The sequence below is a fragment of the Panthera pardus genome, unplaced genomic scaffold (assembly GCF_024362965.1).
Source record: "Panthera pardus isolate Hobbes unplaced genomic scaffold, ASM2436296v1 HiC_scaffold_16, whole genome shotgun sequence".
Classification (NCBI taxonomy): Eukaryota; Metazoa; Chordata; class Mammalia; order Carnivora; family Felidae; genus Panthera; species Panthera pardus.
The window spans coordinates 59,821,389-59,845,211 of NW_026526721.1; the positions used below are offsets into that span (position 1 = coordinate 59,821,389).

General features: G+C 35.2%; 1 protein-coding gene and 1 pseudogene across 4 annotated transcripts in view; one reads left to right on the forward strand and one right to left on the reverse strand.

Annotated features, from left to right (window-relative positions):
* GRAMD1C (GRAM domain containing 1C) overlaps window positions 1-23,823 on the forward strand; it is a 102,180-nt gene that overhangs the window by 71,681 nt on the left and 6,676 nt on the right. For 3 of the 4 annotated variants that reach the window (XM_019448418.2, XM_053903361.1, XM_053903360.1), the window contains 9 exons: window positions 2,157-2,319; window positions 8,866-9,003; window positions 14,713-14,831; window positions 16,407-16,549; window positions 17,342-17,445; window positions 18,999-19,175; window positions 20,263-20,320; window positions 22,286-22,396; window positions 22,623-22,728. In XM_019448418.2, coding sequence (XP_019303963.2) covers window positions 2,157-2,319; window positions 8,866-9,003; window positions 14,713-14,831; window positions 16,407-16,549; window positions 17,342-17,445; window positions 18,999-19,175; window positions 20,263-20,320; window positions 22,286-22,396; window positions 22,623-22,728 — 1,119 coding nt within the window. Of the gene's footprint in view, window positions 1-2,156; window positions 2,320-8,865; window positions 9,004-14,712; window positions 14,832-16,406; window positions 16,550-17,341; window positions 17,446-18,998; window positions 19,176-20,262; window positions 20,321-22,285; window positions 22,397-22,622; window positions 22,729-23,187; window positions 23,296-23,823 lie in introns of those variants that run through there. The other variant, XM_053903359.1, reaches the window with a different exon arrangement.
* On the reverse strand, window positions 6,274-6,424 carry LOC128777544 (U2 spliceosomal RNA; annotated as a pseudogene).

The following is a 23,823-nucleotide window of genomic DNA, read 5'->3' on the forward strand; positions in this document are numbered from 1 at the left end:
ATGCTTTGGTTTTCTCAACTGTAAGATGAGGACTATAATACTCCACAGGTTTTTTTTTTTTTATAAGGATGACATGAATTAATATATGTGAAATTGCATTAAACAATCCCTATTACATATTAAGTATTCAGTAACCATAAGCTATTATAATTGAGGGTGAATATACATGTGGCCAGCAATGGGCCTTTTCTTATTTCTCCGATGGAGCTCTCAGCATCTCCTGTGAATAAATTTGGGAAAACTTTGAATAGAATGTGTAAAGGCCACCAAGTTATCAGCTTGTTTCGGGCATCATTCATCTATCTCAGTCAGATTTTGTATGTGGATTTCTTGTAAAACTATTTATATAGAGACCCTTAGGAACTTACTACTGTAGTAAGGGAGGTGACTCTGGATGCTAATCTTTTTGTATGTTCTCATGGAGAAAACCAAACCACTCAATTTTGGGGAGGTAACAGGACAGGAGGTCTCTTGCAGTCTCCTGATCCTTTTATAAAAGTCTGACTTTGAGGATTGGATTCTCAAAATTACTAATCTTGAGTCTTTCTTACAACCTCCTTGACATTGTCTTCTGTACCTGCTCTTAGAATAGTTAATCCATTGGTTCTTCCTTCTAGTTTTGTCCCTGAGGGAGGTCATATTTCATTTAAGGAAAGGGAATGGAATGTAGAGGAAGATTTTAATGTTTTAAGATTGGTCATACATTCATTGTCATTTTCAGGTTATGGGATACAATATAGTTCAGTCCTTTTTTTTTTTTTTTTTGCATTCAAGAACAGTATGATGAGATAGATTCTCATATGGCAAAAAATATCATATGTCACTAACTTTGTTTCCTTTTTACTTGTAAGAAAGTTGGAAATAACAAAAAGTGAGAAATAACATTTTTTTTCTAAGATGAAATAGGTCTTTCTTAAGTTATAAAATTAATATTCTTTGTAAAAATTCAGGAAATATAGAAAAGAACACAAATAAAAACTGTTCAAATGTCAACCACGAAAAGATAGTGACTGTTACTTTTCCTACAAGTATTTGTCTATATTCCTTATAATAGGAGCCATACCTTAATTGAAAGAACAGGAGAAATATGTGTGTAAACTTACTCAGCATCTGCTAAAGAGGCTCTGGATCAGCTAAGTAGGCATGTTGCTTTGCAGTGTGGAACTCCCAAATAAATCAAGTCTCAATTTTAGCAGTAATCTCTGCTTGAAGAATCAGTTCTCTGATGAGGGTAGTTTAATCCTTTCACAAATTGTGTCCTGGGTCCCAGTTGTTATTCTGTTCTCTGAGTGGCCAATAGAAACCCGTATCCTCCCTGGAGTTTCACTGCTGCTCAAAGATCTGGGGCAGGAAGTGTAAGGATTACAGATATGCTCTCTTTCAATGCAAGAAAGTACTTTGCTATGTAGTTGATATTTTTTATGCTGGTCTATTAAACCTAATTTTAATACTGTTCTACTTGAATACTAACATAGCAATAGCATTCATACTTTAATGCCTAACATTAAATTTATTATAGAAACGACATCTCTTGATTAAACCATTCTCAGAAAGTATAGATACATCATATATGGGATATATTTTAATGCCCAATCCCTTAGTTCTTTAACAGCAAAGCCAACTGTGTTCTTAGGAGTTTGCTGTGAAATTGTTTCCTGTTGAACCTCTTTCCTCCACTGTACTCTTATGTGACTCTTATTCTCTTTATTTGCTTTCTCTTTCCCCTGTAGTTACTGGTCTTCAGAATGGGGGAGTTCTCTTCCTTGAGATGATGGGGCAGGTATTGTCTGGGGACACTAATCGGGTTTGACTCCTCTCCCTTGCCCACCCTAAAGAATCTACTGCTCTATTATTGTTGTCCTCTGCTCCCCTTTCCCTTCTGCTCAAGTGATGCTCACATGATGTTGACTGTGAGTTCTTCTTATATGATGTTCTTCCTAAATTTATTGTTCAGTACTGTGTCAGAAGATGATTTCAGAATATATTATCATATATTATTGTTTACCAATATTTATGGACTGTATTGGAAATGTGATGCAAACATAACAAACACATTTTCCAAAGAGCTGTATTTTCAAGAGTCTTTATTATTAAAGATCTCACTTTAAAATCTAAGCCAATAATCTTTTTTTTAAACTGGATTGTTTTCCTTTTAGGGGTTAGGGAAAGAGGAACCCCCAAGTGAGAAACAGATCAAAAAGAGTCCTTTACTAACTTCCGAGAAGAGGTTAAGTAGAGTGCCATCAAAATCACTGGACTTGAATAAAAATGAATATCTTTCTCTGGACAAAAGCAGCACTTCAGATTCTGTTGATGAAGGTAAAGAATTTCTTATAAATTTTAATAACATTTCAGTTATATCTCTTAATGTTTATCTTTGTATTGGGTGAGTGCAGTTTGAGAATTTATTCACATTCTCACTCTATAAAAAACCAAAGGAATGGTGGGAGTTGATAGAAAATAGGGGAAAGAAGCTGCCAGATCTAACCCATCTCCACTTTTCAGAAGCCTGGATTGTGAGGATTTCCATCACATTTAGCTATTAAAATTCCAAGCCGGAAGTCAATGGAGATGGAGCAGTAGCAATGGAAAAGCAAACCTGAATAAAAATCTGCATGGTGTTACAGACACCATAATTATACTTTTTTTTGACTACCAAAAAAAAAAAAAAAAAAAAAAAAAGAAGAAGAAGAAGGAAAAAGAGAGAGATGCAAAAGTAGAGAATATAATAAAAATAAAACCCAGCTGCTTAAAGGAAATTTTATAGAAAACCATTTTCTACTTTCTCTAAGTTAATACTGAAAACCTGGGGCTTGTCATACTTATTAAGTGGGCATTTTAAGGAATCTTTCTTTTTTTTTTTTTTTTTTTCACTGTAAGATTGTTGACATCTGAAGTCAGTGGGGAGACATTGGGAAAGATACCGAGTAGTGGCTACTTTCCACTTTCAGGAAAGGGTACAAAGCTAGTGGATTTTACTGTATCTGCTTTCTATCTGGCAATGCTCAGAATATTGGGAATGGGGACATTATAGTGGTTTCGATCTGTAGGACATGACTATATTTGCTAGTTCAGTTACTATTCAGATTAGACCTGGTATGGGATCTCCTGAAGTCTTTTACTGTAAGTGAAAACCAAATCCATGAAAACCAAAACTAAATCCAAGTCAAATCTAAAATCAAATCCAAATCCAAAAGCAAACCAAGACCCAATCTCTGAAAACCAAATCCATATCAAGTTAGACTTTGGTTTGGGAATACTGTAGTAAGTATCTTTAATGAAAACTAAATCCATGATCTTGAAAATGTAAATAAAAATTCAGTAGTTCCTAAAAATCATAGAATGCATTTGGACAGTTGTTGAGTTCTTTTGAAAACATAATTGAGAGTTTTTTTTAAGAGGATTGAGCTCCATGAATGACTAGACTCTCTTAGTGTCCTTACCATTCATGATCTGGTGTGCTGCAGTGTGTATGAATTAGTAATCTGCCTGACTGAACCTCTGACTTTAGGAAGACCTACTCTGGCACCCAGTGGCCAGATAGGTAAGTGACACCAAAACAATTTTCCCCCTCTTCTTTCTCACCTGCTCTTTTATAAGAATGGTCCTCAAAAAGAAGCTTCCTTATTGGTCCTAAAAAATTAACATTAATGATAAGTTACATAAGGGATAATATATCTCATAGAAGTTGTGTTCATATCTAGAAATAAAGAATAACAGCAGTGTAGTTGCTGTATTGCATGTTAGCCCTGGTCACATTTCCTTCTTGCTGATGTCCCTTTAAAGACTGGTTTTACAGCAGTAAGACTTTACATGTAACATTTAGCCTTCTTTTGTGGAGGTTTTCTTTAAGGTGCATGTAATGACTTTTTCCTTATTAGGTAACAAATCAAGTACTTCTGTTGCTTCCCCTAAGTAGATTTCAAAATTTCAGGCTTACCGTAAGTGGCTATTATAAGGAATCTATTTTTCATTTTCTGGAAGTTGTGACCTTATGAAGATACTTGAAATCAGTGAAGGGGGGAAAATAAGAAAGGTCAAAAGAAGAAAACCATCCCAGGAAATCTGTGTGTGGGTTTAGGGAGAGTTAGGTAGATGGCAGAGTATTCTAAACCAAACATCATCTTATTTAAAATCATAGTATTTTGATCTACCATTGTAAGCAGTCTGAGTGAGAAATGAGAGGATTTCCTTTTTTTCTCTCTTCTGCCACCTACAGATTGTAATCTTTGGGAGAGTACCATTTTGAAGGAGAGACTCCTTCTAGACTCATGTATCCTCATGAGATATCTTACAGAGGGGCCTGAAACTAGTGTGCTCCCTTTGATGTGGAGTTTAACTGAAGCCCATATAGGAAAAGTTAGCCTAGAATCTGCTTTGACTCATTCTTTTTTTAATGTTCTTACGCTATGGTAGGCCACCCACCAAGATTGAAGGGAGCCTTTTTAGGGATATTTCTGTACTTCCAGAAATGGGTTCTGGGCTGCCACCTCCTGAACAAAATGCTGAGCATTGTGTTTTAATCTGTTAAGCCATATATGAACTTGAAAATTTGATATGTAATATTTCATAGAATAAGCTGTAGAAGAACCTTGTTTATCTAGAGTGCTGTTGCTGATAGGCTTTCTGCAGCTCATTAACTACACGCTCAGTTTTGGGTAGGAGTGCAGAGAATTTGAGAAGATGCTAGGAGTTACCTGGCAGATGAAGATGAGTTGACACAATGTATCCACATCTACAAGTATAATGAAATTGTGGCTGTATTTTTGGCCAAAATAACATTTCTGTTGCTATCAGGGTTTACTTCTTTCACCTGCCCTGTTCTATGCGTGTCATGGATAGTCTGTGAAACATCTGCCCCAGGAGGTAGAGCCTTGAGTGGAAGCTGACAAACTGGCTGATGTCATGAGATACCAGGGCTGTGTCATGACAGAATTAAGTTTAGTTTTAATTGCTTAGATCAGAACTTGGTGTGACAGGGTGCCCTAACCAAAGTCACTTATGTTGAGAATGGAAGCTAAGTGAGGCAAAGATTTAGGCTGGGGGAGGGACACATAAGAATAACAAAATTAGAATCCATGATCTACAGCTGACAGACCAAGATGAATTGGAAACTCATGCAAAGAAAAATAGGAATCAGATATCAGGTGATGCTAATTAATAAAGGTGAGGCCAAGTAAGTCTCTGGGGAAAGCAGAGAAAAGCCATGAAATAGTCTAGCACATCAGGGAAGCACCATGAGACTAAACCAGGTAACCCTGACATAGTTACCTGAGGCAGGTTTTTAAACAACACTCTCAAATTGAACTTGGTTTTTCACATGTAAAGAAAGCCCTCAAACTATGTCAAGAAGACAGCAGGTCACCAGTTTTTAAGAAGATTCAGGATTGTGCATCCTTAGTTACTTAATTAAACTCCAAACAAATTGTGCGTCCTTAGTTACTTAATTAAACTCCACATCTGCTTTTCTTGCATACCTATCTGGTACATTTTTCGTGAACTCTCAAAACACTGTCCACATAGGGTTTTAGTTTCATTCATGCCCATGTCCCTCTCATATTTATTTATCTGACTCACTTTTCCCATCTTTTCCACTGGCTACTTTCAAACTGATAGGTTTGAATATTTTCAATTCAAGAGATGTTTCTTCTTTATTGGAAATAGTAACCTGCTCTCAGGTTGAGTGCTGTTCCCTTCCCTACTTGAAATACCACTTGCTAGCTTCATATGTCACAGCAATATCACTGGTGATCTTACTTGGATAGGAGGCTTTAAAGTACTGTGAATGTCATACATAAATAATCCCAGATGGAAATAGTTTATTTCAGGTTCTTACTTCCTTGAATTAATTTCCATACAGAAGGTATTATTAATTTCTGATAGTAATACCACAAATTCCATTTTGTCAGTCATAATATAGAATCATTGATCAACTAATTGAGTTTAAATGAAATATGAAAATGTAATGTTTATGTGAGTATAGTTTGTTTCCTTCATAAATGTGAATAGGAAACTTACTTTTGAAAAATTACAGTTTAAGAGTTCCTTAGAGAAATGACTGCTTCTAGGGCTGAGGTGGGGAATATGCAAAATGAGGCTGGAGTTTCTTGTAGGGCCAGAAGTAAAGAAATGCTTCAAAAAAAAAAGAGGTGTATCAAAAGGGCATAGGAGTCAACCTGAAAGAGCTCCTAATGGCCAAAGTAAAAAAAAAAAAAAAAAAAAATGAGCAACAAAATATATAATGATAGTATTGGATTATAACCTAAAGTATAAAATAACTATTCATGAGTCCATACTGATACAAATAATCAAATAAATATGTAAATGGGGGACAAAACACAAGCCTTCCTTACAGCGTTTCAAATAATATACATACATACTCCCCCTTCTACACTTGATCTTAGCCAAAAGGCCGAGAAGCGATCATACTCCCCCTTCTAGAAAGTGGAGCTTAATTCTCTTTCCCTTGAGCATGGGCTGAGCTTAGTGACACATTTCTAACAAACAGAATATGGAAAGGTAAAAATGGTAACTTTACAGAGGAGGAGCCTGCCAGACACCACCGTAACCAAATGATCAAGGTTACCATTATCATAACTCATGCTGATACCCTGGATCCCCAGAGTTTGATGAGAAGGGGACTTCACCTTTGTGGGTGTTCTTCCCCAAATCCACAACCCCAGTACAATCATGAAAAAACAGATGAACCCAAATTGAAGGACATTCTACAAAATACCTGACCAGAGTTCTTCAAGTATGTAAGGCCATTAAAAAACAAGGAAAGAGTGAGGGACTGTCACAACTGGAGGAGATGAGGGAGATAAAACAATGAAATGCAGTGTGGTATTTTGGATTGGATCTTTGTACAAAAAAAGGACATTACTGGAAAAGGGTAACAATAACACCGAGCTTCATTGATTGTAAATCTAAAATTATTCCAAAATAAAAAGTTAAAAAATATGGTTGCAAAATGGAAGTCCTATAAATAAAAATTGACCGTAAGATACTTTTTTAAAAGCACTTTCAGTAGCCATTCATTCAGAAATAGTTATTTAACACTTTTATGTGCCAAATACATAATGTATATAGGTGTTTAAAATTGACATGATCCCTACTCAGATGGAACTTAGAGTCTTATGCAGGAGAGAGGCAATAAACAAGTCAACAGGCCAGTAAAGATAATAATTACAATTCAGGATAAGTTCATGAAGGAAATGAACAGGATTAATAGAATCATCTATACTTGTTTGTTTTCTTTGTGAATATATCAATAATTTTTTCGATGAACATACATTCTATTTCAGAAAAAGCTATTTCTCAAGCCTAATTGGGAAGTTATCTCAGAAAACCTTAGCATATTACCTAGTTTCAGTGATTTATTTCTCTATGGAAGGAGCCATTATTTGAAATTTCTGTGACTAGCTTTTGCCTACACAAAGTATTGTTGCAGGGAGAAGGTAAATCAATATCGTCTGATATCCCTAAGTTCTTTGCACCTGTAGCAAAATAGAGAAACACAAATCATTTGATGAGGGAGAAAAAGGAATAGTTGGGGTGAAGGCAGAACTAGAAGAGTTTTTCTGATTCTTAAACTACTGCCTTTTGCTTGACCGGATTGCTTCCCATGGCTTAATATTGACAGATGGCCTACACAGACAGTTGTCAGAGCATGATATCTGTAATATGGGGGGCTTTTGTCACAGTTTTTATTCTGTATTGATGGAGCATAATCCTTGAAATAATAAATAATCCTAATCCTGAAATCATTAAAATTTCATATTGGATTGCTTTACTCTATTTCCTTTATCAGATTCTTATTCCTAGCTGTCTTTTTTTTTTTTTAATTTCCTTTTTGATTCTTTTAAGTTAAACTCCTGGCAATAAAATAGAGGTTAAGTTTGTGCTGCCCTGGAGCTGTAGTGAATTCAAATTCCATTTCAGTCACTCACTAGCCATGGAGCTTTGGCAATTCTCTCTCATTGCCTCAGTTTCCTCATCTATACAATGAAGATGATGATAATACCACTCATCTCACAGGATTGCTGTGAGGATAAGATGAATGGGTACTTGTAAGGTGCTTAGCACAATGCCTGATATACAGTAAGCACCATATAAGCATGGGCTATTTTATATAATGTTTCCAGGGAATATGAGGAGAGGTGAGCAGATATTGCTTCTTCATTTGCTACTGGTAGTTTTCAACATCATCATCATTATCAGGTTCCCAGAAAAATTAAATATTCCACTGGGCTCTACTTAGCTTTGAAGAATACTTTTCAGAAGGATTTCTTAGTTCTTTTAACGTATGGTATTGAGAATAGGTTGTGAATACGATAAGACTTGTCTTGGGGCAGGTGGCTTTAAGTCAGGTTTGAAACGTTATTCAGGCTACCAAGTTGGTGAGTGCAGCAGATATTAGAGCCACTCATGACTTAATATCTACTGAATGTATGACCATTCAGAAATAGGACCTGCTAATTGCTGTGGTAGATATATCCCTATATATCCCAGTATTAACCTTATCATTTTTGAAGTATTCTTTTGAGTGATGTAGTACAAGAGTTTGATATCATTCAGGTTAAATATTTTTATATCTTTAGGGTTTTGATGACTGAAATATTGATCTATATGGTTTAATTAAATATATATTATGTATAATTATATACAGTACATATGTATATAATGCCAATTTAGAGTTTTAATAGTGTTTTGGAATGTGCTGATCATTGTAATCACATTTAAAAACCATTTTGTGCCAAAACAAACAAACAAAAACGAAATCTTGAAATTACCATTCCTTAGTTTCTTCCCTTTCAGTCCTGTGTTTTTTGTTGTTGTTGTTTCCTTTTGCTGTTGTTTCCCCAGAAAATATGCCTGAGAAAGATCTTCATGGAAGACTTTATATCAACCGTGTTTTTCATATCAGTGCTGAGAGAATGTTTGAATTGCTCTTCACCAGTTCACGCTTCATGCAGAGATTTGCCAATTCTAGAAATATAATAGGTTGGTTTTGTGTTTAATGATAAATTTGGGAGAATTTTATTATCCTTTAAGAGTTAAGCCTATATAAATTAATTTATGTTGTCAGGGGGAAAATTAGACTTTGATTTTATTTTGGTGATAGATAAACTAATATTTAAGCGTTTTGGTTAACTTTACATGTAAGCAGTGTAATTGTTCAATTAGTCAGATCCTACCTACAATGAGGTTCAAACCCTTTGAAAACTAAAACCCTATATATTTATTAATGTAGCAGTTCAGTTATTTGAACCTAATTTAAAAGGATTCTATTGCAGAACAATTGGATTCTAGTAGGGTGTAAATTGGTACAATCACTTTGCAAAATGGTTTGGCAGTAAGCTGAACATAAAAATTCTCTATGACTCACCAATTCTACTAGTAGGTATGTGTATTCTGAATGACATGTGCTACAGTGTTCATAGCAGCATTATTAATAATGGTCCCAAAACAAAACAGCCCAGATACCCACCAGTAATATATGGTGGGTATGGATAATAGAATGGATAGACAAATTGTGTATGTTCACACAAAAGATTACTATACTAGCAATGAAAAAAAAAAACAAAACAAATCATTGCTACTTGTAACAATATCAGTAAATCTCACAGATATAACGTTAAGCAAAAGAAGCCAGACACAGAAGAGTGCATACTTTGATTTCTTTATATAAAGTTCAAAAACAGGCACAACTAATTTATGGACATAGAATCAGCATAGTATTTGCTGTGTGGAGAATTGGGCAGGTAAAGAGTGAGAGCGAACTTTTGGGATGTTGGTAAAGTCTATCTTGATCTGGTACACATGTGTGTTTTCTTTGTGTAAATTCATGGAGCTAGATATACACTTGAGATTGCAATGGTTATGGTATATCTCAATGAAAATACCAAAAAAAAAAATATTCCAGTTAGGAAATTAGTTAGACTCATAAAAAGGATTGCACTGATTATGTGTTAAAAGTTCTATTTTGCTAAACATCTCAAATAAGCTTATAGTTTGAAACTGAATTTATCCTAAATATTCAAAAATATTTTATAAACCGTGGGAGCACATGGTTTAGATTGCTATACAACATATAAAACAGCAGCAGCAGAGATTCATGTAAGTTTAATCATTTGACATAGTCAAAGAGAAAGTTATTCTACAGTCAGTTTTAAATATAGTTTATAATTGAGCCACTTTATTAACCATTAGATATTATTCTTTTATTTGAAACTTCTATGTATTCATAGATTATATCATTGATATGGATTCTAGATACAAAAAATAATTTATTCTTATTCAGAGTAGTATAGCAAAGTGATTTCTAATTGATAGCAATTGAGTCTTGTAATTAAGAACTCTCTGTTTAAAAAATCATTTTTTTCTGTTCTTCTAGTTTTAAAAATGTGGAATATCTGAGGAATATAAATTTTCCTCTTCACGCAGTAGCTTATATTTAACTATATCTCTTCAAAATCTGTTTTGTATTTTCTTGCTATTTATGTCTACCTAGAGAACTTGATATTTCAAAATATTTTTCTTAATTTTCTAAGATGATGCTTGTTGATATTGCCCTGTCATGTTTATGGCTGCAAAGACCCCCGAGGAACTAGTAGGTTATTCCATGCTGGTACTAAATGAAGTTTGTTCTTTGACTCACAACTGTACCAGGTGTCTGATATTTATCTAGCTTCAATATGGATGACTGTGTTTGCTATCTGATGTTTTAAATGGCTTTTGGAAGCAAAAGCTTCTGGCTAATTACAAGTATAGACAGTAATAGGAATGGTGCTGTTTAGACCTACAATTCATCAGAAGTTTTGCCCCCAAAGAGAATCTGCTTACTGTATACCATTCTGCTATCTTCTGAAGTTGTTACCTGGTAATCAAAGTTCTATTTCTTGAGAATAGGTTTCAAAGGCTTCTTTTTAAAAATACTAAGAAGTATTTCTTTTTTCATGAAAAGATTTTGTATAGTCAATTATTTATGAATTTAATTTCAGCACTAAACTAAAATTTCAGCACTACTTGATCTTTTTTTTAAATTAGGGAACTTCTAAATAGGTGTTCTTTTAAATCTTTGTTAGCAGTTGTATGACACTGCTTTTGTAATTCAAAACTCAGTTTTAAGTCTTTTTATTCCACTTTTTAATTTTGAAAATTATAAACTTTCAGAAAAGTTGCATGAATAGTATAATAAAACCCATATAGCCATTCCCAAAATTCACCATTTTTTTTGTTGTTGTGATAAAATGTATATAACATAACATATACCATTTTAACCATTTTTAAGTGTTCATTTCAGTAGCATTAAGCACATTGGCATTGTATAATCATCAAAACCATCCATATTCAGAACTTTTTCATCTTCCCAAACTGCAACTCTGTACTTACTAAAAAATAAATCTCTATTCCTCCTTCTCCCAACTGCTAATGACCACCATTCTACTTTCTGTCTTTACGAATTTGACTACTTTAGGTACCTCAAATAAGTGGAATCATACAATATTTGTCCCTTTGTGTCTGGCTTATTTCACTTAGCGTGTCTTCAGGGTTTATCCTTGTAGCATGTGTCAGAATTTCATTCCTTTTTAAGGCTGGATATCATTCCATTCTATGTATATACATATTTTGTGTATCCATTCATATCCATTGATGGAGTTTTGAGTTGTTTCTACTTTTTAGTTATTGTGAGTAATACTGCTGTGAACACTGATATACAAATATCTGTTTGAGTCCCTGTTTTCAATTCCTTTGGGTATATATGTAGAAGTGGACTTACTGGATTCTTAGGTAACTCTGTGGTTGCTTTTTGAGGAATGGCCATACTGTTTTCCATAATGGCTACATCATTTTACATTCCCCTCAGAATGGCTGCATCATTTTACATTCTCCCCAGCAATGCATAAAGGTTCCAATTTCTCCATATCCTTGCCAGCACTTGTTATTTTCAGTCTTTGTGATAACAGCCATCCTAATGGAATGAAGGTTTGCCAATTTTAAAACTTTATTACATCAAAGGATTCATAAAGGATTCTGCAGATCCTGCTTTTTATTACTTTAATTCAGTATATCAAGTGGCTGATGTGTCCTTTGTACATTGTTGTATTTTAAAAATAATTTCATCCCTGATTTTTTATATCATGATGAGCTTTACTTAGGTATTGGGGGGCTTGACTAGTCCAAAATGTTGTTAATTATATGATGTTCTGGTACATGATTCAGTAGGATTGTTGGTAACATTGGTTACAATACAAGTGGAAGACATACTTTTACCCTTGTTAATAGTTTTTTTGTTGAGTAGTGTGCAATTTTATAGCAGAGTCCAATGATACCTTAAAATTATGTTGCTAATTAACAATGGATTATTTGTATAATTTTTTTGAAACAGACTGACATAGGACCAAAATAATTGCTTGAAAAGTATTTTAGAATAAATTTTGTATCTTCTTTCATGGACAATTAAATAAATTATTTTTTACAGCAAATTCTGTATGGTAGGGATGCCTGGCTGGTTCAGTTGGAAGAGCATGCAACTTTTGATCTCGGGGTCATGAGTTCAAGCTCCATGTTGGGTGTACAGATTATTAAAAATAACTAAATAACTATATATATATAATTCTGTAGGGTAGATTCTATAGTTTGTGATACTGCCTTTTGAGTTTAGTTGTAAGATTTTTTTCCACATACTCAAAATGCAGCTTCAGGGTCCCTCAAAAAATCTCAAGGCCTAGCTGTATGAAAGAAGTTGAGTAAAATTGTCTATATCACAAAGCTTTGCTTCATTTTTTGGTGATGGTTGATAGATTAGATAAGTCTTCTATATTTTAAGATGTTGACAAATAGCAGTCAAGTATACTAATTGCCTAAGTCCATTTGTGTGAACAGCATTAGGTGATTTAGTCAGATTTTTGCAAAAGAGTTCACGATGCCATTACCTATACCTACGTAGTCTTTGCCTTGTTAAATGACCTATGCTATGTTCTAAAAATATATTTCTCTTCAAAGTTATTTTTACTCACTGTGTAGTTATTAGGAAAATAAGAATTATATATTTATATACATTATTTCATTTTTTAAAATGTTTATTTATTTTTGAGAGAGAGAGAGCGTGTGAGTCTGGGAGGGGCAGAGTGAGAAGGAGACACAGAATCTGAATCAGGCTCCAGGCTTCTGAGCTGTCAGCACAGAGCCCGACGCCGGGCTTGAACTCATGAACCATGAGATCATGACCTGAGCCGAAGTTGGCCACCCCTGAACTGAGCCACCCAGACGCCCCTAAGAGAGAATTTTTAACAAGATCTTGCCATTAATACAGAGATTATCCTATAGCTTTCTCAACTTGGAAAAGGTTATGTCATTACATTTCATAGCCCCCTTCTTGATTAAAGATTTTGACAGATAAGCCATTAACATTACATGATTTCTCATTACATGATTTTTCCACAAGTTGGGATCAAGGTCTTATTGTTGCATAATGGCAAATGTCTTTCAAGGTTTGTCTCAATGATGGGAATGTTAAAGTGTTCTGTTTCTGTTTAATAAGGTTGGTGCCAATATTTCTCTTCACAGGTACTGGGGACTTTAAAATGAAGCCTACAGATGAAACAACTTTTAATTTTCTTTTCTAAAGAAAAGAAAGTGTGTTAATAGACAACAATTTAGAAGTAAATGGATCAAAGATGGGGAATATGTCACATACAAGAAGAGGGCCTTACATTTAATTTTACTATTCTTTAATGTTAAAATGATAACACTGTCAAAAGGATATTAGGACTGGTCAAAAATAAAAATTTAAATAATTAAAAACTACTTCTTTCCATTAATCATTGGGGAAATGCAAATCAAAACCACAGTGAAATACCCCACACACCTATCAGAATGGCTGGAATCAAAAACACAAGGAATAACAAGTGTTGTTGAAGATGTGGAGAAAAAGGAACCCTAGTGCACTGTTGGTGGGAGTGCAAACTGGCACAGCCACTATGTAAAACAGTATGGAGGTTCCTCAAAAAATTAAAAAAAGAATTACCATTGATTCAGTAATTCCACTACTGGATTTTTACCCAAAGAAAATGAAAACATCAATTCAAAAAGATATATGCACCCCGTGTTTATTGCAGCATTATTTACAATAGCAAAGATCTGGAAGCAACCAAGGTGTCCATCAACAGATGAATGGATAAAGAAGAGGTGATGATGGTGTTGGTGTGTCTGTGTGTGTGTATGTATACGCGCGCGCGTGTGTGTGTGTGTGTGTGTGTGTAATGGAATATTGCCCAGCCATAAAAAAAGGAATGGGATTTCGCCCTTTCCAACAACATGGATGAACCTGGAAGGTAATAATGCAAAGTGAAATAAGACAGAGAAAGGCAAATACCATATGATCTTACTCATATGTGGAATTTAAGAAAACAAAAGAAAAAACAAAAAGACAAATAAAACCCCAGACTCAAATACAGAGAACAAGCTGGTGGTAACTGGAGGGGAGGTGTTTGGGGGGATGGGTGAAATAGGTGAAGGGGATTAAGAGTACATTTACCATGATGAGCACTGGGTAAAGTATAGAACTGTTAAGTCATTTTTTTGTACACCTGAAACTAATACAACACTGTATGTTAATTATACTTAAAAAAAGCCCTACCTCTGATTCCATTTCAAGTCATACTCTTCAGAGTTTTAGAACCAACTCTTTACGTTTGCTGTGATTAGATGTAGTGTCCACCCCTTGGAAAATAGAACCTGGAGGTGATCAACTGAGAACCATGACCTACACTATAATCCTTAATAATCCACTTACTGGAAAGTGCACCACTGCCACTGAAAAGCAGGTATGTTTCCTCCATCAGTATTCCAAAAGAATCATATATGTGGGAAGAGAGAAACCTGTCACTGTCCCCAGTTAACAAGACAATTTTAAGAAATAAATGGCAAAACAAAAGGGAGGAGAAACTATTACAGATTAAAAAAGACTGAAGAGGCATATCAACCAAATCAACCAACCCTAATTCAAACAAACCAACTAAAAATATATTTAGGAGATTTAAGGAATTACTAATTTTTTACATATATTAATGGTATTGTAGCTGTATTTTAAAGAAAAGAATATCTTTTAAAGAGACACACTGAAGAAATAAAGAGATACACTGGAATATTTATGAATAAAATTATTCTGATATCTGGGGTATCCTTTAAAAGTAATCTAGCCAGGGAGAGCATGGTGGTAGACGGAGGGAATGTGGGGATGGGGTACAGATGAAGCAGGACTGGGCAAGAGTTAACGTTGTTGAAGCTGCCTGTTGAGTTTATGAGGGTTCATTATACCTCATTTCTACTCGTGTGTATGTTTTAACTTTTCCATGATAAATGGTTTAATAAAGAACACTACTGGAATCCAATATACGGGATCATGCCAAGAGTTATAGCCAAATAACTAGAGGGGTGCTGTGATGTATGGGAAGAGATGATAAGATATTCAGTGCTCTACTCTGGCCAGTGTGGCACTGTCTTTATAGTAGAGTTTGTGTTTGACCAATTTATGTTGAGGTATAGTGTATCTGTTCTGCAAATAGTTAGAAAATATCTTAACATCTGAACGAGTTATGCTATTATGGTTTTTGTCCAGTGTTTAACAGGACTTATTTAAGAAAAGTTTGGTATTTTGACATTGGAGAATCTTTGATAATGTTACAGGATAGGTTGAAAGGGTATGGTTAAAATGAGGAAGGTTTGGCCAGTAACCACTCCAAATCCTGTTAAGGTAGGCAGTGTTTTCTTTGGTTGTCCCCTTTCTTCATTAAAAAAATTTTTTTTTAACATTTTTATTTATTTTTGAGAGATAGAGACAGAGCATGAGAGGGGGAGGGGCAGAGAGAGAGGTAGACACAGAATCCAAAGAATGCTCCAGGATCTAAGCTGTCGGCAAAGAGCCTGATGCAGGGCTCAAACCCAAGAACCACAAGATCATGACCTGAGCCAAAGTCACACACCTAACTGAGCCACCCAGGTGCCCCAAACTTCCTTCACTTTTTTGGTGAAGGGTGATTGTTAAATTTTTATGAATTTTGGGGTGGGTCTTTGCTTCATCCAGTTTGAATTTTAAATTGTTCCCCTATCAGGAACATTTAAAAATTTTTATAAACTAATGACATACATAAGAGACTTCCTCCTCATACCTAAAAGAAGGAAAAAATAATGGTACAATGAAATGACAGGCAAAAAATACTCTTTCTGCAGGTCCCATCTTCTCAATTCATAGATTGCGTAGCCAACATGAAGGCTCTTCTGGGTTTGTATATAGGCTTCTCATGTCTTTTGTAATTTTAGTATATGTGTTCTAAATTGGCAAGGAATTTGATATATTAAACTTGAACATGCAAAAAAAATGTTTAATCTTATTTTGACAGACACTGTATAAAGAAAGTCGGGAAGCACAATTTTATTTGGTAGATTCAGAAGTACTGACACATGATGTTCCCTACCATGATTACTTCTATACCCTGAACAGATACCATATCATCCGATCCTCAAAACAGAAATGCCGGCTGAGGTGAGCTATCGTAAATGAATATCGTAAATGAAATATTAGTCAGGATAGGTGAGATTTTATTCTGGAACATGTCAATCCTAAAATCTTAGCAGTAGCCTTAGACAACCAAGCTTTATTTCTTGCTCAAATTATATGACCACCAGTGGTCAGCAGAGGGGTGGAGCTCCTTACTCAAGGCCACAAGCTGATGAACACTTTGACATTCTGTAGCTGCACCATCCAGAATATGTGTTGTTTCAGTTGCTACAGGAAAAGAGAGTTCTAGAACTGTGTTCACCGTCCAGTGGCCAAAACTAGTCACAGGACCCTGTTTTATGTCAAGGCAGCTGTGAGTTCTTGAGGAGCACATGGTGAGCACATTGCTGCAATGGAAATAAGAAATGTTGGTGTATTAAAGATAGTGATGTGCCACCATGTGCTTTGCCTGGTCTTAGTTAATGTAGTTACTTTTACCTAATTTATGACCACTACAGATTTTTTTATACAAGGCATTTAGAAAACTTAGAATTTATTTTGAGCCTTTATTGCTGTTTAAGCAAAGAAAATTCAGGGCTAGAGAAAGGAAAAAATAAAATGCCAAGTACTTAGAAGGAAAATTTCATGAAATTATTAGCAGCATATAGTAATTTTCTAAAAAGTTGTCATCAGTGCATAAATTTTCTTTCATAGTCTTAATGACTTTGAGTCCTTTGGCTTTCCAGTGGACATATCTTACATTTAGATTATAAATACAACTATAATAGAACTAAATTCTATCCTTTAAGTAAGCTGTTTTCCTCCGTATTTTATTAGAGTTTCTACAGATGTGAAGTACAGAAAACAACCATGGGCCATTATCAAATCTCTAATTGAAAAGAATTCCTGGAGTTCATTGGAGGACTATTTCAGACAGCTTGGTTTGTAAATTTCTTGGTTTATCTATTTTTGTAAAGATATTAACAAAACAGATTGATAACCTCATTTGGATTCACAGTAGATGACGTTGAATTGACTCCCACTGAAGTGATCCTAACTACCTGACTTGGAATTTGGAAACTTTAATTTTCATTGGTCTAACAAACATTCATATTATGCTTATTATATGCCCGACATGTTCTGCATGCTTTATAAATATCAACCTATTACAATACTGTGCAGTAGGTACTATTATTTTTTTTTCTATTTTACTAAAGAATAAATATTGAAACAGAGAGAGAGGTTAAGTGACTTGTCCAAGATCACACAGTGAGGAGCTGTCACTCCCTGCAAGGAGCCAAGAAGGCTGACTGTAGTGAGAAACTGCATAACTTATCACAAATATGCACTTGGTGTTCCTTGGTGGCCTCACCTCTACCCCGCAATCCTTATCAATGCAGCTTCCTTGGGTTTATGCAGGCCCACTTAGCAATGGTAACACGTACGTGTATGGATTTGGTGGAGGCAGGGACTAGACTGGGGAAGTGATATAGTTCTGTTTGGATATTCCTTAAAATAAAACATGAGAAAGAAAATATATATATACATAAACATAATTAATTCTGGTTAAAGAAAAGCTGGGGTCAGTCAACTCAGGGTAAAGTAAGGCTTGATTATCTAGTTTGTTGGTTATTTTTCTTGCTCTTCTCTCTTGGCTATTCATTATTAAACTCCTAATCAGGAGCAAAGAAAATGTTATTCAAAAATTAGTTTGGCCACTGGATAATGAGCTTCTAATAAAAAATCTGGTGAAGGAAAGGTCAAAAAAAAAAAAGACAAAAATGAGGTTTTTAGGTTGTTTGCAGATTTTTCTTACCAGTACTTATTTTTTGCAAACCCTCATTTATAAACTAGAACTATTATATGCTCCTCCTTCCTTTGATATTGACCATCAAGTACCACAGTCTTTCTTGGAAATCCTTCTAATGATCCAGTGTAAGTGGGTAGCCTGTTGTTTCCATAACTGAAATCATTATGTTAATATTTAATATAGCACATGGTGAATTTGCTCTGATGATTCCATCATTTATTAATACAGTTCATTCTTCCTAGAATAGTGAAGCCTCATTATAGGATCACTTTATCCTCCAAAACTTTTTATTAATAGTAAGGTTTGAATCTAGGCCACAAGAGCCTAAGTAATAGTTAAAGAAAGTTACCAAGGCTTTAAAAAAACAAACTGAAGGGGTGCCTGGGTGGCTCAGTCAGTTAAGTGTCCGACTTTGGCTCAGGTCGTGATCTCACGGTTCATGATCTCATGATTTGTGGGTTTGAGCCCCACATCAGGCTCAGAGCCTGGAGCCTGCTTTGGATTCTGTGTCTCCCTCTCTCTCTGTTCTTCCCCTGCTCACGCTCTCTGTGTCTCTCAAAATAAATAAAACAATTTAAAAAAATTAAAAACAAAACTGAAAACAAAACAATCCCCTCCCTACCCTCACATCTTATAGTCAAGAAGGTTTCTCTGCTGTCTAAAGATTTTTTTTTTCCTTCTTAGAATCAAACTTATTAATGGAAGAATCTGTGTTAAATCAGTCCGTTGAAGACGCTGGAAAACTTAGTGGCTTACGAAGGAGAAGGCGAACATTCAACCGAACAGCAGAAACAGTTCCTAAACTTTCTTCTCAGCGCTCTTCTGGAGATGTGGGCTTGGATGCCAAAGGGGATATTTCAGGTAGCTATTATGTAGTAAACAGATGGAAGATTTTAGTTTACTTATGAAGCAGTATACATCTCTTGTTTATAGGACACATCAGAAAGGAGGTTTCCCTTTTTCCTCTCCTTTTCTGATCATGTTTATCAAACTCGGACTTCCTTCAGTATAACTAATATGTAAGTGTAAAGAAGCAGTTGCAAAATGGCAGGCATATGGCCAATAGAGGTGTTTTATTTGGCCCACATGATATTTTAAAAGGTGGGAGTTTTTATGTAAAAACTCACATCTGACAGCTCTGGACCCAAATCTCTTCACAGCAACAGTTGCTGGAGCTTAGTAGAAGCTGTGCCATTAGAGCATGTGCTCCCAAGTCACCAGTCCCCACCACTGTCCCTGGCTGCTGGCTGCTTCATTCTGTTAACTTCCTACCTAGCATTTACAGACATTTGACTTCTAACCCTTGAAAGTACTAAACTGATGATATGCTTTCAGTCCTTCTGTACCTGTCAGGTCCAACCCAGCAAATTGCAAAGATGGAATTTGACTCTTATTATCCCCATTCTCAAATTTGAAGACATCTTGCCTCTACTCTTACTCCCTTTCTCTTAGAACTATAAAACTGTCATCCTCATTCTACATTATCAAATCCTCTTCTAAGGCTTATATCTTAGTGTGAATGTTTATTTACTATTTAAATTTAAGCTCTTTAGTTTTGGAATTTAAAAGTTTGGGCAACAGAGAACAGGTGAGGGTGATTAAAAAAATTAAGGAGGGAAGCATTGTATATAAACCCAGTTCAAATATTATTTGCAGAGATGGAACTTCACTAGAGATCATACGTGATGTATTGAATTGCTTGTTTATTTAGAGTAAATTAATTGTAATGTAGGCCAAACATAGGTTTTCTTTTCATACATTAGTTTCACATTAGTCAGGATATTAGAAATCAAAAAAAGGGTGCTGGGAATTCATCCTATATCAAGTTGTTTTTACAATTCATGTACAAAATTTCTTCTCCATTTTTTTTCAAGTGAAGTTAAATTTTAACCAGTGTTAATCACAATCCTGTTCTAATGTAAGTTTTTTGTGTGTTTGTGATCTGCAGGAAAGAAAAAGGAAATGGAAATCTGTAATACTGCTCTTATTGTGGTGATGAGTATTTTGTAAGTATTTGTTTTGCATGCTTATTTTGCTTGTGCCTTCACTTATCTTTTAATGGTTTCCAAAAGGATTTGAATGCATTTGTATGTTATTGTGTAGAAATTGCCACTATTTGAGGCGCCTGGGTAGCTCAGTCGATTAAATATTCCACTTCAGCTCAGGTCATGATCTCGCAGTTGGTGAGTTCAAGCCCTGCGTGGGGCTCTGTGCTGACAGCTTAGAGCTTGAGTCCTGCTTTGGATTCTGTGTCTTCCTCTCTCCCTGCCCCTCCCCTGCTCATGCTCTGTCTCTTATATACTTCAGTCTGACAGTTTTTGATGTATGATTTTCAGGAGAATTATTAAATCTGAGGGAATACCCCAAGTACACATTCAATAAATGTTTTGTTTTTCAAAAATTAATCTGATTTATTTCTACCATCATAGGTTTTTACTGGAAGTTCCATAGATTTAAAGAGAATATTTATATATGCAGGCTGGTGAAATGCCAATAGTGCTATTTTGCTCTATCTGATTAGACCAATGATCCTTACCCTCTAGGATCACTTGTGAAAATGCAGATTTCTATGCCTGAGTGCCAGAGATTGGGTCAGAAGGTCTCGAGCAGTGAGCAAGAACTTCAGAGTATTCTATAGGAATCTACTTAGGCAGACATATTTCGACTACTATTATCTACATGGATGTATTTTAATATTGAGGTAGTCCATTAGATTTAATTGAATTGGTTCTGACTGGGTGATACACTCTTGGTGAATATACTTTGGAATGAAGTTCTTATATCCTCTGTTTTTTCTAATTATAACTTTCAGAACATACAAATGTTTGATATACCTTTGAGCTTTACGAAAGGCTTTCATATTCTGTTTAAGTCGGTTTGCTCTAATAATTTTGAATATTAAATATTAGCAGTGATCTTTTGTATTACTATGTAGAAAATTTATAGTCAGAGGTTGAAATGTTGATCTATATACCATTTCAGTGCCACAATAATTTCATAGATTTGATTTCCTTGTTCCTCCTTAGTTTTCATTTTTTTAAACAATCTTCTTTGGGCAGGTAAAGATGAATTCTATGCATTTTTAAGGGAAGTCAATATTTTAACAGAATAGGAAAGATATGATGTCACCTATATATTTGTATATATGTGTAATAAGAAATACTTCCATTCAGTTGAAAGGCTGCTGTGAGAACCAATACAGTAAATCCATTTAGCATGTAAGATTTTATATATGATGCAATTCACGCATATTTGGGATTTGATACTTCCTTTGTCTAAGTTGAACTAGAAGAGATTTTTGCTGAATAGTAATTCCAAAAATTTGTTTTGGCTTTCACAGGGAATAAGGTGCATGACTATCTACATAAGATCAAGTCCATATTGATCATCATTTCCTTTTTGAAGTGCAGCATAATGGGGGTATAATTGCTTAAGCTGAAAGCACCCAAAAATAGATCTCTCAAGGTTACCTGGTAGATTTCTAAGCTGGTGGTCGCTCATCAGCACTGGCTGGGATTCCTTGCAGAGAGAAGAGATGTCAGGGACAATCCCAACCTGCCATTTTGAGGACTTTTTGTCACTCTAGGTACCTTCTAACTTTTTCCTCACCATCCGCTTTTTACCTAATTACCTCATACCATAAAATAGAGATAACTGATTTAAACAATAACAATAATTGGAAACTGCTCTGGACAACGTACATTTAAAAAAAATTTTTTTTAACGTTTATTTATTTTTGAGACAGAGAGAGACAGAGCATGAACGGGGGAGGGTCAGAGAGAGAGGGAGACACAGAATCCGAAACAGGCTCCAGGCTCTGAGCGGTCAGCACAGAGTCCGACGCGGGGCTCGAACTCACGGACTGGACAACGTACATTTTTAAAGGTTTTGCGTGTCTGTTCTGCACATGGCAATGCTTTAGGTCTGGATAAGAGTGGATTAACCAGGTACAATTAATTTGCTCTGCCTAGTTTGCTGTTGCTAGTTCTGTTGAATGTGACGCTGTTTCTGAAGCTGTCAAGGATAGAATCTGCTGCTCAGTCCCTTTACCGTCTCCACCTCCAAGAAGAGAAATCTCTGCAGTAAGTCTTTTTTTCCCCCCAACCTGTTATTATTTCAGTAATTCTCTAGCTGCAGAAAACTGAATTCCGGTTTAGAGATTTTGGTTTGCTAACTATACTTTAGTCATAAGGTTTTTTTAATTTAATTTTTTGCTTTGTTTCCAAATTCATAGGACACTGATGATTTCTAGAAATGACAAGATTAGAAGCTATTCCCCTTATTTTTCAGATGGTATTTTTTTTTCAGTTTAGCCTCTGGTATGCTGTCAAGAGCAGAAAGTATTGAGAAGAACAAAGACCAGGCCCATCATTTAAAAGGAGTGCTCCGAGACTCTATCGTGATGCTCGAACAGGTAGGCAACTCTGTGTACCACACTACATAGTACTTTCATACCAGTATGAAGCAGTTACTCTTCTGGTTGTGTGAGAATATTTACCATACCATTATTTGAAGAAACCCCCCTCCTAGAGACAACTATCCTTGCCAGTTTCTATATTATGCATTTTATATGTATAGTCACTTGCATTTTTTTTCAAAATGGGAGCATACTGTACACACCATTGCATACCCTCATTTTACAATTAGTAATATATTTTGAAGATGTTTCCATATCAGCATGTACATTTGACTCTTGAATAATGTCAAGGTTAGGGGTGCCGAGCACTGCACAGTTGAAAATCACATATAATTTTGACTCCCCCAAAACTTAACTACTAATAGCCTACTGTTGACCAGAAGCCTTACTGATAACAGAGTCGATTAACACATATTTTTATTTTATTTAAAAAAAATTTTTTTAATGTTTATTTAGTTTTGAGAGAGAGACATCATGATCAAGGGAGGAGGGGCAGAGAGAGAAGGAGACACGGAATCTGAAGCAGGGTCCAGTCCAGGCTCCCAGCCATCAGCACAGAGCCTAACGCAGGGCTCAAACCCACAAACTGAGATCATGACCTGAGCTGAAGTCGGATGCTTAACTGACTGAGCCACCCAGGTGCCCCTTGATTAACACATATTTTATATGTTACATGTATTATGTGCTGTATTCTAACAATGAAGTAAGCTAGAGAAAAGAAAATGTTATTAAGAAGATCATAAGGAAGAGAAAACACATTTACAGTACTGTCCTGTAAAAAATCCACATGTGAGTAGACCCTCGCAGTTCAAACCTGTGTTGTTCAAAGGTCAACTGTATACATCTACCTCATTCTTTTTATTGATACTTCTATATAAAAATTTATGCTTAATATTAACTTTTTGTAGAAGTACACTGTATACACTGTTGATTATTTTGTTTTTATCTATTCACCATATATCTTGGAGATGCTTCCATATTAGCATAAAAGCAGCTCCTATTAACAAGTGCATAGAATTCAACAGTATAAGTGTACCATAATTACTTATTTTACCAGCCCTCCATTAAAGAATAAACATTTAGGTTGTTCTG